Source organism: Lepisma saccharinum, chromosome 2 (assembly GCF_977018435.1).
Source record: "Lepisma saccharinum chromosome 2, izLepSacc3.1, whole genome shotgun sequence".
In the NCBI taxonomy this organism is placed as follows: Eukaryota; Metazoa; Arthropoda; class Insecta; order Zygentoma; family Lepismatidae; genus Lepisma; species Lepisma saccharinum.
In genome coordinates, this window is record NC_139230.1 from 55,104,101 (window position 1) to 55,125,154 (window position 21,054).

Sequence of the window (21,054 nt, forward strand, 5' to 3'; positions counted from 1 at the left end):
ATTCAATTTCCAGGGTCCTAATAGAACAAAATGCTACAGAATTTTTCTGGATTTTAAATCTTAGGCACTTTAAATTTTTTCATCTTGGTTCCTTGAAAAACATAAAATCAATGTTCCAATGTAACTAATTTCATTTTGTGACTAGGAAAAAATCACAACATTTCACAAATTAACTCGCATTGAAGTTTGTAACTGATTTTGTTACTTTTCTTGTGTGTATATCAGGAAAGTTTCAGCACATAAACACCAGTACAAATTAAACTGTTTTTCATGTAATATGGCCATGGAAACAGAAATACAGATAATATGTACCCAGGTTTACTGTTACAAATATCTTACCATTTTCTCTTCTTCGGTTGTAAGTTCTCTTTGGCACTTGAGAGGGCATATCATTGTCACCATGGACCAAGCTATTGCGATATACTAACAAAGGTTCCCATTCCTCTAGCAGTACTTTTTGAATACCAGGTTTAATGTGCTGGTCTAGGAAATTCCTCCTAAAAGAAACAGATAATAAAAAAAAAATATCACAATATACAGTGCTCAAAAAAAAGTTTTGCATATTCAGGGTTTGTGATCATTTTATTGTACTAGATGCATGGAATCATAATCAAGAGTACATGGGAGACACACAAACAGAAAGAAAACAGTGCAGCCATGCAGAAGAAACAAAATCACACCAGAAGCACAAGATTGAAAATGTTGGATGCGAAATACAAAAGAAAGGCAGTGCAATACTGTGTACCTATGGCTCGCAGGCATGCTTGGGATCAACAGATGGGAGTTCAGTACCGTGTATAGCCACCTCGAGCCTGAAGGCATGATTGAACATGATGGGGCATGCTAAGGATAAGAACATTCAACTTCTCCTGAGGAAGACTGTCCCACTCTTGAATGGCAGCCTCCCACAATTGCACCTTGTTCATAGGAGGATTTTCGCGGCTGACAATTGCTCGCTTCAGGTGTCCCCATGCATGTTCCACACAGTTCATATCTGGTGAATACGCCGGCCATACCATCCGTCAAATGCCATGCACATCAAGGAACTCTTGAACCACTCTGGCTCGATGTAGTCGAGCGTTATCATACACCAGCGTGAAGCCATCCCCCACAGTTGTAGAGAAACCTGCTACCACGGGTTCGAGAATAGCGTTTTTGTACATCAGACCAGTCATGTGACCCTGGAAAGGAATTAGGGGCGTACGTCGACCAAATATGATTCCACCACAAAACATGATAGAGCCCCCTGCTGCTGGTGACGTTCCTGGATGAAGGGCTCGTTCAATCTCTCATCTGATAGTCTCCAAACCCTTATGCTTTTGCTTAACAGGTGCAAACTGACGGTGACCTCGTCTGTAAAGAGCGTGTGCTCCCACTGTTCCTGACTCCATTCGCTGTGCACCTTACACGGTCTCTCTTATGGTGTGGTTTCAGAGGATGGGTCTTCTTGACGTCAATCCTTCCTCATGAAGTCGATTCCGCACTGCCTGATTGGAAACATTCACTCCTGAGGCCCTCCGCAGATCCTGGCACAAACTGCTAGCAGTTGCAGTGGGTCTACTGCATGTTGTTTTGCATGGCCACCCTGTCCTTGGTCGATCAGCAACTGATTGTGTCTCCCTGAACTTTTTCCACACTCGAGATACATCACTTTGGCTCACTCCAACACGGGCAGCAACGTCCACTTGGCGATATCCCTCTTGCAGCAGCATTACAATTCGAATGTGGTCCGTAGCAGAAATGGTTGCTCGAGGCATGTTGCCCTTCGTTTCCCACCTGCTCTCTGTGCAGTTTGCAACTCACAAGTGCGGATAAGACATGGACAATGCCTCCCATCGGGCTGCTTTCAATTCTGCTCAGGGATCATGTGGCAATTACTGTACTGCCCTCTATCTGCTGAATATCAAACTCACTTGGGGCATTATGTCAGTTCCTGTCTCAAGCATTGCTCACATAATGAACAAACACAGTATACTTTTTGGGGATATCGCGACTCAAAACACATGCGATCATAATATGCAAAACTTTTTTTGAGCACTGTATGAACGAGTTTTCTCTCAAAATTGTAGGTAAGAAAACAATTATGATATTTAACATCCAGATAGATACAGTAATAGTTATCAAAAAGTTTAGGAAAAAGATGGAAACAAGCAGGCATTTGTATGTAAAGAAAAATTTATTTCTTGTTCATCACTGCAAACCAGGGTTGTTAAAGGTCCAGGAACCCATAACTTCTAATGGGTTCTGTTGTGTTCCACTTCAGGAGCGGAACCTTTTTTCTCGCACAATTTAAATTTGGTACAAGTTGCGTATTGTTGCATTGAAAGAAGATTCCTGGATTCTTGATGCAGAAAAAAGGTTCCTGGACCATATTTAAATTCATCCAGAAAAAAATGTTCCTGGACCGAATTGAAATACTTTAAACATAAAAAGGTTCTTTGCAGCCTAGAATCCTTTCATACTTGCTGATTTTCTTTTCTGGATGGGAATTGAATTTATTTACAATTCCTGGACTTTTTACAACTCTGGGATTGTAAAAGATCCAGGAACCCATACATTCTAATGGGTTCTGTAATAGGACAGGAACTTTTTTCTCACACAATTTAAATTTGGTCCAAGTTGCGTATTGTTTCATTTCAATATGGAACTTGGACACTATTTAAACTGATTCGGAACAAAGGTTCCTGGACTGCATTTAAATTCATCTGGAAAAAAAGGTTCCTGGACCATATTTAAATTGATCCAGAAAAAAGGTTCCTGGAACATATTTAAATTCAGTTGGAAAAAAGATTCCTGGACCGAATTTAAATTCAGCCAGATAAAAGGTTTCTGAACCATATTTACATTTATCTGGAAAAAGGTTCCTGGACCAAATTGAAATAGTTTACACATAAAAGGGTTCTTTATGGTCCAGAACCCATTTACACTTGCTGATTTTTTCTCCTGGACCAGAATTGAATTTATTTAAAATTCCTGGACCTTTAACAACCCTGCTGCAAACTACATACATGAAACATAAAACATGACAATAAAATAATGATGAAAACCAAGAATGCAGGAGTATACACACATGCTTGTCTTCCCTTGCCTTGATGATAGACTGGCACAACCTCAATATTTCTTGAAGCAGCTTTTGCAGTGCTTCACTGGGTGTTTCAAGCATTGAACACACTCTGATAGAGATGAGTAGCATTGGTGGGCCACCTCGTTGTAGATTTCTGCATGCTTTGATTGAGTTGGTGTTTTAAGTCCACTTTATGCACAGTAAGGCTAAGTGGGACTGGACCTATAGTTTAAAGTGGGATCTGAACCATTATGTGCCTACACCGGGTATCAAATCCAGGACCCCTTGATTACAAGGCGAAGACCAATGGGGAGGCCCTTTGGCCACAGAGGGAACTGTGCAGATGTGCTGCACAGTACCAATCAGTGAAAGAGGCAACAGAAAGACAACTGGTCTCCCTTACCTTCCCCAAATCATTGCAAAGCATTGTTTTTGTGTGTTTCTTACCTTTTATTGTAAAACGGGCCACATATATTTCATGCCATGTACAGTATATCTGTCTTTGCACTCTTGTTCTTAAACTTTTTGCATGTGTGTGTGTATACACACACATACATAGATATACACATATAGTCTGTATTACAGAAATTTCTAGGTATCTTGCCCAATTCATTTCCAGTGGCTTGGTTCTCCTTGGAATAAAACAATTTGTTGGTCAATAAACTATTTTACCACACTTTCTCATTGCAAGGAAGCAATCAGTGAGTTTTACTTTTTTAAAACATGAATTGAACAAACAAACAATTGAATTACTCTAAAATAGATGTGGATGATAAGATCAGATATCACAAATTTAAACTTTATTAACTTTATTATAAGAATATTAGTGCAGTACTCACACAACACGTTTATCCTGTTTTAAAAGTTTACTTGAAAACTCCACCAAAATTTCAAGGAACAGAAGATTGTGAGGTGCAAGTGAATATTCTGGAGTATCTTCAAAGGTATAACCTGCAAATAATATGCCTTCTCTGTGAAGAGTTGTTACAGCTTCTCGATTCTTTACTGCATCAGGACCAAAGGATAATGCAAATCTCTTTGCAAGTTCCTGTAACAAATAACGACATGAATGTTACAATATTCTGCTGCATTTTTAGGCTATCAATTTCCAGTTTAGTTATTACAAAACACAGAGATTTAATGTGTTACAAAATTTGCCAGCACCAACAATTCATATGCAGCCTGCAGCTTGAAAAACATGTTAAGGGAACCTGTGACATTTGCAAATTTTGCTAAGTGAAGTTTCCACTTCATTGGAGTCGACAATAAATCAGACTCATCCTTCCAGAACCCAGACTTCATGGTTACCATGCAGTGGCATAAATAATAACCCCGCAGTGCAAGGGGGGCATGGGCTTCGGGGGTGGAGTAAGAATGATAAATTAAGAAAGATCGATAGTTCACAAAAGTTTTCCTTTTGGTGTTCAAATATATTTTCAACTGAACATATTATATTTTAAAGTCCCTACAACTGCAAACAGAAAATGTTAATCACTAGAAAAGCAGAAAGTGGATTACAAGATTAAAAGAAAACCTTCATTAGCTGAATAGTTTACGTCCCCAAAGAGTAGACAACAGGCAAGGAAATGCACTGGTAATGCTGACTTTCACCGCTCCCCGCCCCTACTTGTAATTTCAATCAAATGGGGGGGGAACCCTCCTTCGATGAACTGACAGAAGATGTTGGCTTTCTCGACCCATTGGATTGTTTTAAAGTAAATATTTTCTACCTTACTTTAGATATTCTAGTAAACGAAGTAAACAGTAAATTTCAGAGTATGAAACAAATCAAAGAAAGCTTCACCTTTTTAGTTTTTAAGCCCCACCACCCTAACAGAACACACACACAGGCAGTTAGTGGAATCTGCAACTAATTTCTGGAAGAAATATGAAGAAGATATATTTTGCACTACAGCGACATAAATTGTTTGTTTCGGAATGTGGCAACTGAAATCAAAAGAAACATGTGAAATATCAGCAAAGTTGGAGAATTCCTCTTGATAGAAAACAAAATTCTGTCTAGTAGCATTCCTGATGTATACACTGCTTATATGCTGTATTTGACCCTACCTGTGATGTCTTCATCAGCTGAGAGGCCATCTAAGTGATCAAAAATTACTTGAGAAGCACAATGACAAGAGTGAGATTGAGTGGACTGGTGCTGTTAAGCATCGAAAGTGATCAGGTTTGAAAACTGCACTTGGCCAAACTAGTAAAAGAATTTGCTTCCATCAAAAAACGCAGAGGACTGGTAATGGGTATTTAACAATATCGTAATTTTTGCATAAGAGTGTATTTTCATAGATAATTACAAATTTTTTTTTTTACAGTTTGTCTGTTGTATGCACTTTTGCACCGATTCAAATTACATGTATGTTTTTTTCATATTTCTGTATACCTAACATAAATATAGGCATGAATTAATATTTTTAAAAAAGAAAGATTTTTAAAAAAAGGAGTAAGTGAAAGTTGCATGGATGCGCCGAGAATGTAACTTACGCTACCGCTGCCATGCCACAAACTAATGTACATGACATCCTGGTCACAAAATACTTCCTTTTCTTACCATGCATATTCATTCTTGTAATGATAATGTCAATAATAGAAAAACAACTTTACAATAAAATAACTATTTGTTACATAGTAACAGAAGAGAACTGCTAACACATTTACCTTGAGCGTAACAAAATCTTCATGTTGTCGACCAACTCTCATTCCATTCCTTCTTATCATCATTTCATTAAACTGCATAACTAAACTCCTAAGCATTGTTCTTGCACTTGTTATTTTGTTTATTTCCCTGGTCTTATTTATTGTAACCTTTATGATATCACCAAATTCACTGTAAAACTGAAAAAGAAATATTCATTTTTCATGTACACATTGTGATTACAATGGAAAATATATTGGTGTTATATGCTACTTACAGTGACATGGAAAAAATTAAAGGCATTGCTGCTAGTGAATTGTAAAATATATAATTGCATTATATCTTCACATAGACTTCATCATGAATAATCTAGCCTAAAGTTATATCTGCAAGATTCATTGATTGATTGATTGAGTTGGTGTTTTAAGTCCATTTTATGCACAGTAAGGCTAATTGGGACTGGACCTACAGTTTAAAGTGGGATCTGAACCACTATGTGCCTCCACCAGGTATCGAACGCAGGACCCCTTGATTACAAGGTGACGACGCTACCACTGTGCCATCGGGGAGGCCCCATTATATCTGCAAGAACTAGAATCCTGTTCATTATATTTTATTAAGCACACTAGTAAGACAATAATTAATGGCATTTAGAGAAAATGCACATATTTGAAAACCTTGCTACATAGCATTTTTATTCCAAAATCAAATCATTACAATTTCTTCTCATATTGTAATTATGTGATTTCTACCTTGTGTAGATAAAAATAGCATGCTGACTTATTTAAAATTTAAATTAAACAAAAATCATGATCTTGATATTTACACTGAATGCATAATACTCATCAATAGTCTGAGTGCTCTGTTTTGCATCCTTCTACCATTAATATTTTGGTGCATACACCCCAGTCAGCATTTCTTATCAATCTCATATATCATACATTTTAATGTTAAAAAGAGATAAAGAACCCAGAAATGTTTAAAATTAAAACACAACATGCTCTATACATCAAAGGCTAATAGAAAAAACACCCCTTCAAGTTGGTTAAAATACCCAAAGTGCAACATTATACTGTTATTGGGATGGGGTTTATTTAAACTATGTCCCAACCCTGTTAAGAGCATATTTTATGTTCTAATCCAGTTAAGGGTTAGGACATAAAATATGTTTTCCATCCAACAATTGCAGTGGACACGACATAATATTACATCCAGACTGTTAATCGGTTAACATTTCTTGGGCATACAGAGTTTGAGCTGATGTCATGATGTTTGTAACTGAAGTCAAGGATGTTTTGTCTATCAGAGTACACCATTATGATGCAGAACAATAAACTGCAGGAACCTGCTAACAACAGATATAGCAGGACTGAGTAGTAAACATATGTGCTGTTATTGTTTTGTAACAATGGAAATTAACAACAACCAATTAATTTTGTTCTTTAAAAATGTCAGAATATTTATTGTAATAAAATGAATATGGCAATAGCCAATCATCTCCAGTAGACAATACCCAGGGAAGGTTTCAGTCACAGACTCAAAAATATCCAGTTACTAGGTTAATCTGTTTTAATCTGTTTATCAGTAAAATTACCCATAGCTCATCAACCTCATATTTCTATTTAAATATTCTATAGTTGATTTTTAGTTTTTTTATGAAATTACATGTAATGGGCCTCCTTGATGGCATAGTGGTAACATTGTCACCTTGTAAGCAAGGGGTCTTGGGTTTGATACCCAGTGGAGGAACATTCCACAGTTGTTTGGATCCCACTTTAAACTGTACGTTGAGACCCGATTAGCCAATCTGTGCATAAAGTGGACTTAAAACAACAATTCAATTTAATTACATGCAATATTCATGTATAGTGCTGCTTTCATTGAATTTCCAAGAAGTTCATATTCGTTGAATAAGATCAATGCAGTCAACTCATTACATTAACAAAGGGCATAAATATATTACTCATGTACTAATTATTTTACATCAGACCAGTGCATCATTATATCAGTAATTTTGTATTGGTAAATATATATCATGCCTATTGTACTAAGTGAAATCACAATTATACATTTTGCGATACTACGTTTTTCTCATTAGTACTTTTTTTCTGGTGGTCTCTGGCAATCCCCTAAGGCTGCGTGCTATTATATTCCAGTTATACAATTTTCAGATAAACAATTTTTCCAGTTATATGTTCAACGATTTCAGTCCAACAAGGAAAAGACTTAAAGACTTCAGTTATACATTTTTTACTCTACTTGCTGGAAAGAATGCTGCTCTCGGAGTTCAAGATTTCTGTGATGATAACATCTGCCACCCGTTCCCATAGAGGTTTTCGTATCAGCTGCAAACATGGGATTCTATTTACATATTCTATAGTTACTTTAACAATTATCTCTCTTGACTTGGAATTCTGTTTATGTCACTTGCATCAGATTGCATGGAATGGGCAATGCACCCTTGAACCAGATTGGCCTGTGCTAAATAATCCTACTTTTGTTCTTTGCATTGCGGTGGGCAAGTCGTTTCTGCCTAAAGCTAGATCGGAAACTGATATCTTTCAAGCTGTCAGAGAAGTCACTGGCACCACACTTCCCCACCTGTCGTAAACATTATAAAGAAGCTGAAGACAGGGAGGGAAAGTCAAGACCAGCCTGTAGGGGATGGGGAAGTTCTGCTGTATCTTATTACCATCATATTTAAAGATAATACAGTTGTTGAAGACAGAGAACTTGCTTTTCTTCTTTTCTAAGTTGTGGCACGAGCATTACATATCCTCATAGGGTGGTCTTGTGTCACATTTCCCTCCAAATGTGGTTAACCCTAATTATTGGGAGGAACAATGTATAAATTTTACCTCCGCTAAAAGCCTTGTCTTTAAGAAAGAATACAAAACCAATTTAATTCTCTCTACGACAATTAATTCTCAAGTTACGATGTTTTTGTACTTGTGGCAAGTTTGAAAAGTGCATGCTTGAAAAGGTTGCAGATTCAAAGGGAATACAGACATGTGAAGCTCCATTCGCTTAAAGGTTTTAAGTACACTTTATGCACATAAGGCTAGTTGGGACTGGGCCTACAGTTTAAAGTGGGATCCAAACCACTATGTGCCTCTACCGGAACCCCTTGATTACAAGGCAATGGTGTTATCATGATGTCATCGAGGAGGCAAAAAAAAAATGTATACGTAAGACCACCTTTGAAAATTCTGGGCACGCCACTGGCTCTAGTGTTCAATTAATCTTGTGTTATCCACAAGATAAGGATTATGGTTTTGTTTATCAGAAGGCAGCACAAGAACGAAAAGATGCATCCTTTACTGGTAAGGGACTGCATTGGAAGAGCTTTACGTAACAGTCAGACTGGCCCCAACACACAGGTGGTGGAATAGAAGATCCTGTGCATTTTAAAGATAAAGGACTTCTTGAAGACAAGAAAAGCTGGACTACAACGTTCATTTTTATCTGGTTAACAGCGTGCCTATTCCCGAACCAAGTTGCAGAAAGAAAGGTATAAAATAGTCTTACTTACGTGAGGGTGAGTATAGAATTTCGAAGCTACGTTTCAGGGTTCAACTGCCCCCTTCCTCAGGTTTTTTTTTTCTCTAGGCACAAATCATTTTATGCTGCGTCAAGAGTGTTAAAAGGATTAGGTTAAAAGGTTTGGTTAAAAAACACTTGTTAAAAACAGGTCACCATTCCTTTAAAATCCCCAGTTAAAAATCCTGTTTTAAGGTGTTCCCCATTCTCCGTAAGACCTCTTTTCCCGAAACCACGAAATGAAACACATACAAAGGAACATGCAGAAAATTATCAACCTAGAGATAAATAAAGATAAGAAAGAGAAACAAAGGGGGAGGGGGAAGAAGAAAAAGTAAGGAGAATGTTAGTTTTGTAGGGATCCCGTATTTTAAAGGGTTATCCAAAAAAAATTGAGAAAACAGTAAGAGAGTATGGGATTAGATGTGGGATGAAGGCTCCACGGAATATGCAGAAATATTTTACAGAATATAAAAAGGGAGGAAAAGGGAAAGGAAACCCTGAGGAAGCCAAAGGCGTATATATAGTATCAAATGTGAATGTGGCAAAGAGTATATAGGACAGACAGGAAGAAGTATGCATATAAGATGGGGTGAACACGAGGACGATATTAGGGAGGGAGTCCCCAAAACCGGATTGTCCGAACATGCAATCGTAAGCGGTTATTAGGAAAGAAGGCAACAAATTCAATAGAAATGTCTACGAGACTGCAAATATATGCATAGGGAGAAGTTAAAAATTGAACAGGGATGATGGAAATTTAGAGGAGGGATGGGTGAATTTTTTTTAAAAAATGGGACAGAACAAAGAAAGAAGATCATAAGATAGGATTCCATGTTACTCCGAAAGTGGTCCGTGCGGTTGAGGTGGAACGAGAGTTCGAGTTGGATTGGTGACACAAGTAGGGGAAGGTGGAACAGCGTAGGAGGGGAAAATAACTGTTACAACTTCTCGGTCAGGAGTAGACTGTCAGAGCTAGCAGAACAATGGAATGTGGTTAGCCAATTTAATAGGATCCCGGCAAAAGAGGTCTTACGGAGAATGGGGAACACCTTAAAGCAGGATTTCTAACTGGGGATTTTAAAGGAATGGTCACCTGTTTCTAACAAGTGTTTTTTAACCAAACCTTTTAACTTTATCCTTTTAACACTCTTGACGCAGCATAAAATGATTTGTGCCTAGAGGAAAAAGAACCTGAGGAAGGGGGCAGTTGAACCCCGAAACGTAGTTTCGAAATTCTATACTCACCCTCACGTAAGTAAGAGTATCATACAAATTTTGTATAGATTATATTATACAGTGAGTAACTCTCACAATACGTAAATATGTTACAGAAAGAAAGGGGGGGAAGGATTATTGTATTGTAAGGGACATATGAGCAATATTTCCTATGCAGATAGCCGCATTAAAAAGAAGGCTGCTTCATGAAATTATTGCACAGCCCTGCACAGCAGTTGCAGATTAATTATCTCTTGTGAGAGGAGATTAGTGACTTCTTTTTACTCATTCCTAAACCAATATCGGATAACTGTGGTTGGCAAATTCTCCTTACTTCTTTCCCGGCAAACAAGAAGAAAGGAAAGTTTTCCAAGTAAGTCCCCCTTCTCTCGCCTGTATACTAGGAAGGATTACGTAAAAGCATATGTAAAGAAGTGTGATTGAGCCATGTTCTCAGTTGCCCACATACATTTTTGTGGAGGAAGGGAGAACAAAGACACCTCAATCACACTTTTTAAAACCCTAGAGAAAGCAGCATTTAGTTACTATCATTTTGGTAATTGTGCGTTTGTTCCCCGATCATAAGGCAGGAGTTCAAGATCACATGATGAATGAATGAGACTGCTGCAACAGCAAGGGAAAGGGGAGGTCGCCTGGCATACGGAGCAGGTTTCTGGTAAATTTTGTCATCGGCAGGGTTTGGAAAACATATAAAGCGGGAAACAAGAGTTATGGTAAACATAAGATTGAGATAAATGTCCTAATGTTCAACATGGTTTTTTGCAGGGAATTGGCTGAATGGATTAAGCAGGTAAACCTTGCTCACACCATTTCCCCCTGCACCTTCACTGTCTATTTCTAGTGATTTTGTGAATATACAATAACGATTTAGAACAGATCAGTGCAATACAGCAAACTTTGGTGCATATGTAGTACTCCTGTTCTTTCTTTGTGTACTTCATTTTATCATTTAAATTATACGTTTTTCTCAGTTATACATTTTTCCTTATGTCCCCTATAAAACATATAACAGATTTCACTGTATCAACAAAAAAATTAGATAAACAAGCATTGTTCACCAATTGTTGGTACTATTTACCTTATCATGGCATGAAATATAAATTTTTATAAAGATTAATTATGTTACTGTTGGTAAACATACCTTTACATAATGCCTAAAGATATCAGCTGCAATTCTCATTGGTACTATGTTGTACACAATTAGCTTACATAAGGAAGCCAACAAGTTCCTTCTTCTGTGGAGGTGTTCTATTTTCAAATGGTCATCTTGCTCCTCTGCAATAATAATAATAATTTTATAACTCTTTCTACTTTTCCAAATTTATTGTGATAATGAGGTAATTAAATTGATGGCCCAGAGAGAATGAACACAACAAACATCTATTTCTTGCACTGAAGAAAATGACACTGAATGCTACATGCTGGTAAGGTCATGCTGCAGTGTTCACTTAGTTGCACAAGACAACATATAATCATATTGTCGACACTTTCACAAAGTGTCGTATCTCAAAAAAAGCAAAATTTGAGATATTTCACCTATGTGTAGTATATGGTGGTCCCCACAATCTGACAAACCGATGTCCCCGAACAATCATCCATTTTCGAGATATTCAGTTTTTCAGGATTTGTCAAAGTGTTGTATCTAAACATTTCGCAAAAAAGTTATTGTCACAAACTTGAGTTACGTCTCTTTGTGGCGAAAATTTTCCAGCATAAACTGAGATATGCCTGCCTGGTCCCTTGTTTGTAAAGACCATTTTTCTCGATGGGAAGTTAATATTTTTGACATTGACCGAATTGTTGCAAGTAAAGGTTTTAACTTTGTCAGAAACCAAAAGAGAAAAGCCAAAAGAATTTACAGTCATTAACAATGGTAAATATGTACATTGTTTACAGTCTATTTACAACATATGTCTATACTTGCTTAGTTCTAGTAATTTGTTACTAGAAGAAGAAGCAAAATGGATATTTGAGTTTAGATGCAAGAATGTTGTATATACACTTGATTTCTTCTGGTGAAAATACTTTAAAACAAGTTATCAAGTTCAAATCTTTGGAAACCAGAACAAAAGTAGTATACAGGAATCGTGATTATTGCTATTGACAGGAAACAATGGAAAATTCCTCATCTGGCAGTGACATTCCTTTATCACAGATACAACATAAAACGAAGAAACCCATCTTTGAAAATTTTGACCTAAATTCATATGGCAATTTCTGTGCTTGTGATACTAACAATCGTACTTGCATGCCGATGTTATGTGAGGTCCTTCATACAAGAAGAAAGTTGTACCTGTACCAAGTGTATGTATGTAGTGTGCTGGGATCATTTCAAAACAATATAAGGTGCAAAAATAATCATAAACCAATTACGATGTTTAAGAAAACAACCAAACCCCTTTGGGGATCAGCAAATGAATACTGAACATTTCTAAGTTAAGAGTCAGAACAAGATTGGTCGCAAAATTAACAAATATAAAGATTGCTGATAGACTAAGAAGTCAAGGTTGGAATCTTAGAACAAAGAAGTTTGTTCCTCAGCACCACCTGAGATAACGATATAATGAACTTGAGTGGAAAAAATTGAAAAAATGTGTTGACTAAGATCTGGTGAAGAAGAGCAAATATTTTATATTATGAAAACTCTGATCTTAAGTTCAAAAGAAAATTTATTGCTAGGTTTGTGTCTGTTCAAGACACAAAATTGAAGACAATCAAAGAAGTCGCTCGTTGTTAGAAAACTATCAATATCCCTTTCTTTACTAATGAAAAACTGGTAGTATGGAATATTATTTTCCTAAATACTTTCAAAATATCGGGAAGAGTTGTTAGAACTAGACTTTAAAAAATGAAAGAATCCATCATTTTGGAAATAGAGAAGAGAGGGAGGTGTCCCTTACAAAAGGTTTCAAAACAGAGATTACAAAAAATGACTTGTTTATTTAAAGAGATTTCTACAAGTGGAATCTCATTATGGCAGTAGCCAGTCTTCGAATAACATAGGAATCCAAATTTGACTGATTAAAATGCATGACAGTTATCTCCAAGAGACCCCCAGGTCACAAGGCACAAATTTCACAACAAGAGTTTTGTTTGAAGTCCACTTTGTGCAAAGAGAGGCTAATCAGGACTGGACCTACAGTTTGAGGTGAGATACGAATCACTGTGCAATAGTCCTTCACCGGGCTAGTTTCACAAAACACGACAAATAATTTAGCAGTGTGAATTTGACTTTATATCACCCCAAAAATTACTGTTCACACACTGCTGAACCTTTTTTTCATTAATACTAAATCTGACCTACATAAAAAATTGACAGATCGTCAGAAGGCAATTGATAAAAGAGGATATGAGAATTTTTCCCTTGTCAAGTACCAATGTGAGATGTGCTGAATGTGATTTACAAACAGTTATTTACATGTCTAAATGCCAGGAAACTGCACTATGTTATAAACGACGATTTGCTAACTTCAGTTTCATGGTATGTAAGTACTAAAGGCTGCAATTGCTGCTAATGGTATGAAGGCATCATCACCTAGTCAAAGTTTGACAGAAATGCTTATGAATCAATCACTGGGTTTCCCTGCCACTAGGATCTATATTTCCTCTTTCTCACCTAAATCAGATAAAAATAGAGAAATGAATGTGTTGAAGCACAGTATCAAAGTTCTATTCTTATAGTTGAATACTTTGTTTCAATCGAAAAATTACAATCATTTTCTACAAGTATTTTAAGTATTTTGTAACAAAATTATTCATATTTTCATGGAAAAGCACGGAAAAATGAAGTGATAAACTACCACAATGATACAGCATCACAATAATAGTAGCAACAAGTCAATATGCTAAAACATAATGCAAGAAGTTGCTCAATCAAGTAACGACGCACTTTAAAAAAGGTGTCATATCTCAAGCATTCGGACATACCACAGTCGTCACAAATGGTTGTATCTTGTTTATGCCCCTTTTTATACCACTAGATATAACACAATTATTGAGAATATTGCTTGAAAAGAAACTTTAATCTCCAGTAAACACCCATCCAAAATATTAGTTTCAGAAGTGAAATATTATTTCTGTAGTAATAGTTTTAAAATGTGTGAAAACTTTTAAATTGCTCTCCTGAAAAATTGCAAATATTGAGATACGATACTTTGTGATTAGGTGAACGATATTTGATACACAAACAACTAGCCCACAACATCATAAAATATCAGCGTTTTGTCCACTTCTCATGGACAACGTCAATGTGGCAAATGAAGAACACACTACCTCACATTAGTCATCACATGCTCTATGGACAGGGTGGTGTCACAGTGCATTATGTTAACCTCTACAACACACATTGGCAGCTGGATATGATAAATGAATCAGCATATGGAGCTGATTGTATTTTAATAAAACTAATCTTACAAAGCATAAATCCAAACCTTGTATCATCAAGAATCCAAACATGTCTTGAAATGATTTATTTTACTTCACTTTTCTGCTACTTTTGGCTAATTGCAAAGATGAGGATGAATGATAATATAATGAAATTCACTCTGCCTATTAGTTGTTGAACTAGGCCAAACTCCTCTTATACAGTGTTTTTCACCATCCCTTGTGCGTCTGTCTGTGGCCTGCTTGGCGACCAGCCAGACAGCAACTCCCGGCAAATCGCATGTAATATCTCCACTATGGAAACAGTTAGCTTCGAAATGACTTCAAGTTCTCAGAATCACAGTTACAATTACATTCGTAATAAGCACGTTAACTGTCACAGGGGATGTTGGAAAAGTTGTCCTCATGCATCCACACATTTCTGGCATGTTTTTATGAAATTTCGCAGAGCTTTGGTAACAAGACATGCTAAAAGAGCACTTAAGTTTCCTAACAGCTCACAGTGCCAGAGCGGCAACTGAAACACATGGCTTTGTAAATAACTTGTGAAATTCTTTCTTAACCCCATTCAATTTCAGTAACTTCGCAATTTCAGTTCAGTCATATTTTTATAGTGTTTACGTGTCACAAGTATTCTTGTGATTTTCTATAGTTTTATAAAGTGTTTATTACGTGTTTAGTGTTCCAAGTGTTATTTTGGTCTTGCTATAGTTTTAATAATGGCACATACGTACACAGGAGGACACCATTTCCAGCATCTCGTGACAAGGAACGTGCTTATTTTGATTGTAATTGTAACCGTATTTGTTTCAGGCATGAATTTGAAATAATTATCATAACATAGTAGGTCCTTTAGAGTAAAAATTTGACATCTCTGTGAGTCAGTCCAATCTGCCACCTTCCAAAATCATTTCTCTCAATTATTAAGGGCCGTGCTCTCCCGTCCCAATGCTTTTGATGCCAGTGTTGTCATGAAGCCAGAAGTACACTCAGAGTAATGAAATTATTGTAGTTTAGTGAAACAAAAATAGGAAACACTGCCAGTGGCGCAAATTTAAACAAACCTCTGGGTCTCAAGTCCACCCAATAATTTGCCTGTTTATATATATGGCTCTGGTGATTTGTTGTTGATGAGGGTGGAGGGATAGCCACGGTTGGTTAGGGCTTGGTGCACGCCTACTCCCACAACCGCACCAAACAACCTAAAACCAACCCTCCAACCCTGATCACCCAATACCACCCCCATATTACGAAAATCAGACATACCCTCCACTCCCTCCTCCCCATCCTGCACAGTGATCCTGATACGAGGGACATCTTTCGGGATAAACCCAGGGTCGTCTTCCGTCGCCCCCCCAACCTCCAAAACATCTTGGTCCGAAACACTCCCACCCCATCCACACCACTCCCCCCAGCTCACAGGTGCAACAAACCCAGATGCAAGACCTGCCCCATACTCATCACCTCCCCCACCCTCCTGATCCCCACAGCGGCAGGTGAGTTCACCCTTCACCCTAAGGGCACCTGCCACTCATCCAACCTAATTTACACCCTCATCTGCCAAATCTGCGGCAACTTCTACATAGGCGAAACCTCCACCCCCTTGAACCTAAGGATTAATAATCACCGTTCCTCCACCCAAAACTCCGATTTCACTGTTGCCATCCACACCAACAGCCATAACACCACCTTCAATAACTGCTTCCGTGTTGCCATCATCCATCTTTTACCCCACCAGCTCTGACACATCTTTCCGCAGGCGCTGGGAAAGGGCCTACATAACAGGCACGCATGCCACTATACCCCCCGGACTCAACCTAGCCAACAAGTAACCCTTTCCTCTCCTCCCCAAAATTACCCACCCACCTTACAGTAAACACTGGTGAAAGTAATTCTCGTCATCTATCAACTGTTTCTGGCAACACTGATCATAGAGACGCTACGGTCAGTATTCTGTGCCTCTACTCTTCGTAACGCCAATCTTTCTTCTTCAACTTGAAAATGCGACATAGATCGCGAAATATAGAATAATTTCTCTTCGTGTGGTAAGTGTTTACTGTCTCCTTCATCATTAGTATATATATATATATATATATATATATATATATATATATATACTTAAATAAAGTCTCTGCGATTAAGAAAACAAAAGTTATCATAATACACCTAAAGAATTCTCACACACTTAATTACTGACTGTTTTCAAAATATTCCATAATTTGTTTATGATACTTTTCAGTGTCCTATATTATTTACACCATCCGTGTCCACATTGCTATTAGGAAAGTAAGGGAGGATAAATAAGGGCTTATAAACAGGATAAAGATTGATAGGCACTAAAAACTCTCAAAATAGGTAGGCAAATAAGCACAAAATACAAAATGGCACTAAACGTGAAGAACATTTTTTCATCATTTTTACGGATTAGGCACTGGAAAAACATTTATCATCGAAAGAAGCACTTGTGACTAAAACAGGCACAAAAGAACACTATAAAACATGAATTCCACTCAGAATTAGCACCAGGTGTTTTTTAAACATAAATGCCTATATTATCTGGCCAAGGAACATTAAAAGGAATTTTAGGGCAAATCTTTAGCCTATTATTGCATAAAATTTAAAACCAACCTCTGGAATCAGACCACAAATTTCCTAAAAACATGCCAGAAATGTGTGGATGCACGAGGACAATATTTCCAACATCCCCTGTCACAATTAATGTGCTTATTTTGAATGTAATTGTAGCTGTAATTCTGAGAACTTGGGAGTCATTTCGAAGCTAGTAGTTTCCATAGCAGATATATTATATTACACATGATTTGCCGTGAGTTGCCGTCTGCCAAGCGGGTCGCCGGCAGGTGCACAAGGGACAGCAAAATGCACTGTATATCATGAACAATATCTTCTTCTTAACATGTAATCTTTCAGAAATATTGAAAAACTCATCTTCAAACAACATAGCATACTTCCAAACAATTCACTTTCTACATTATATGTACCTAATACCTGCACCAGAAGTAAAATTTCTTACCATTATCCTCACCAATGAGAACAGTACTTTGTACAAAACTGTTCAGCATCTGAGGCAATGTTCTATCAGGTTCATACACTAAATATTCCATCAGCGGAATGCTTTTAAGTTGACTGGAAAACACTATTAGAAGATCACATATTGTGATGAATGCCTGAAAGCATAGAAGAAAATTAGTACTGCCTGAAATAATCAAAATGATAAGTATTTTGCATACTACAGATATAAACACAAATTGAAACAAAACATTAATAGTTAAAATTTAGATCGAGTGACTGGTACACATTGCTTTACAAAATAGGGCTAAATGTGGGTCATTTGAAAGGATGAGTCAATGTCAGTACTCTTATGATTCCTATTAAGCAGATACTTAACACACTGTATCAATGTAAAGCCGTTTAGAATAATTACCATTAGGAATGGAATACTCAATTGGTACAGATCAATATAGGCATATTGGTGTATCAGTTTATCTATAAATTACTGTCAATTTTACCAATGTGATATTGATATTTGTATAAATAGCCTTTAAGTTAGGGTTAAATTTTGCCCTTCTGATTTAGGTTTATGAATATAAAGGTATAATCCATGCACACACTCTAGTTCTGTAAAACAAGTTTTAAAAAAAGTTTGTTTTCTAAGACTCATACATGCATTAACAGGGTGGCTACAAACAAGCAGAAATAAAATTCCCTGACATTTCCAGGTTTTCCAGGACAAAATTTACATTTTTCCCTGACAATTACAAACTAAACTAAATCGATGTTTTTGCAAATAGAAATAATAAACTCACACAGATCCACGTATGGTTTTGTTAAGTACTAATATTATCTTCTATGAAATTGACTTAATTTCTCTATTCTCTATGATTTGAATTCAAACAGCAAAAAAGTGAATTTGGAAAATTATTACAATTCACAAGCTAGGGAAGGATTACGGAATTTTGTCATATGCAGTAAGTTTAAAATAAAATACTTGATTATTTTTAAAGTTACGACTAAATGAGATAAGAGTGAAGAGTGAATGATTAAGAAATACAATTTGTAATTTATCAGTCTCCTTATACATTCTCGGTATTATATGTTCATATTTCCACTGAAGTTTGGAACCCTCTGCTTGCAAGAACCATGAGTGCGGACTCATTTTTCAATGCATAAAGCTAATTCTCTCTTCTCTGTAAATCAAACAACTTAACTCTTGCATATAAGTGAAACAATTCAATCAAACAAAAGAAAGTTTCCTTACATTATCAATGGGATTTCTGCTCCAGTACAGTATATCCAAGTGAAGTACAGTTATAACATTAATGCTGATGAAAAGGGTACGTAGGTATTAGAAATTAAATGCAAGGAATTTATAGAATAGCATTATATAGGTACCTGAATTAGCTAACCACACATTAAAACCGGAACACTCTAATAATACAAGCTTCTGAGAGTTCATCCTGAAAACAGCTCCAATGGTACCTATACGCAGCAATAGTGGTCGGAGAGCGACACACACACATGCAGGCAGGAAGAAGTTGATTGAAGCTGTAATCTGGAACAGTTGCAATGCAGCCGTTTTAGGACAGTTCTAGGTTAAAGATTGCAGCTCTCATACAGTCTCCCACCGACTGCGATGTAGCCTAGATTGCCCGCTCAGAATTTCGCACAAAGCCACCAGCAATCGTGTGAGGTGTGCAGACCAGACGTTGTGAGTGATAGTACGGTCAGACGATGGTGCAGACAATTCACGGAAGGCCAATCGAATCTGCACAACCCCATACAGCTGAGTACACATGGGCCCTTTGCATCACTTCAGGTGAGAGATCTTAGACCACTCCCTGTACAGCCCTGGCCTTGAATGTACCGACTTTCATCTCTTTGTTTAACTGAATAGGTTTCTGGCAGGGCAAAGATTTGACAGCTACACTGCGGTAGAGATAGTTCCAGTCTTTGCTGTCAGATACATATACCATGGGCATACAAAAATTAGTGCCATGCTACGACAAATGCCAGAACAACGGTGGTGATTATGCTGAAAATTAGGTTAGGACTCACTGTTACTAATGCAATAAATTACAACTGATATTCTTGTTTTATTTATGCCTAATCAGTAGGGACCTTGATATTTTGTTATTTTTTTTAAATTGGTGTATTTTCTTATTTCTTATTTTTTACTATATGGTGTAATTTTTCCCAAAATTCACATTTTCATTTTAGCGCATTTTCTGGCAAATATCTGAAATTATACCTTCATGGTGTTTTTAAACTACTGTTTCAAATTGTAAGTCACATGGCTTACGCCTCTTCGTAAGAGTTCGATATCTTGAAAGTTATTCTGGGAAAGTTATTTTTCATACCACTTTTTTAATTTTAAGGTAAGGATTTTAGATAATGGAATTTTCCCCGTATATACTGAAGGGTGCATAATAACCATAAGTGGCGAAGCACCCAAAAAAATTAAAAATCAATCAATCTCACGTGACAGATACAGATATATTATGGCACCAAAAATTGGCATTATCTTTTTTTGACTTGTTAGTGTTACGTTTCCCAAAATTCGTGTTTTTGTTTTAGAACATTTACATTGCCAAATATACCGAAACGTAATACTCCATTGTGCTTTTAAACTATTATTTTAAATTGTAGGTGACATGGTCTACGTATGGTGGCCACGGTGGCTCAGTCGGTAACGTGTCTGACTACCATGCTCAAGGTCCCGGGTTCGATCCCCGGCCGGTTCAAATCCGGGAATTTTTCTAACGGTGGAAGCGGCCCCGGCGCCCACCCAGCGTCGAATAACATGGGTACCTGGGGGAAACCCTGGGGGGTAAAGGCGGTCAGGGGCATGATGCTGATCACATCACCCCAACTCACGACCGGATCAAGAAAGTGTGGGGCGTTACCCCCACACCCCCTATATGCCTTCATGGCGTGGTGCTATGCACAGGGGAACACTTTACCTTTTTTTTTTTTTTTTACCTTTTTATGGTCTACGTATTTTCGTGACAGTTTGATATGTTGGAACAGATTTTTGAGGAAGTAAAAGTAAAGTGCTCCCTTGCACTTTTCCATGAAGATGTATAGTAGGGGTGTGGATTTAGGGACCCACACTTTCTTGATCACGGCTGAAGGTAGGGGTGATGTGATCAGCACCACTCTC

At 37.2% G+C, this 21,054-nt stretch overlaps 1 protein-coding gene across 1 annotated transcript in view; it reads right to left on the reverse strand.

Annotated features, from left to right (window-relative positions):
- LOC145984041 (cohesin subunit SA-2-like) overlaps positions 1-21,054 on the reverse strand; it is a 129,301-nt gene that overhangs the window by 13,313 nt on the left and 94,934 nt on the right. The window contains exons 17-21 of the mRNA XM_083117381.1: positions 17,908-18,061; positions 11,635-11,768; positions 5,738-5,914; positions 3,904-4,112; positions 340-497 (exon numbers count right to left, since the gene is read on the reverse strand). Of these exons, the coding sequence (XP_082973507.1) occupies positions 340-497; positions 3,904-4,112; positions 5,738-5,914; positions 11,635-11,768; positions 17,908-18,061 (832 nt within the window). The remainder of the gene's footprint in view (positions 1-339; positions 498-3,903; positions 4,113-5,737; positions 5,915-11,634; positions 11,769-17,907; positions 18,062-21,054) is intronic.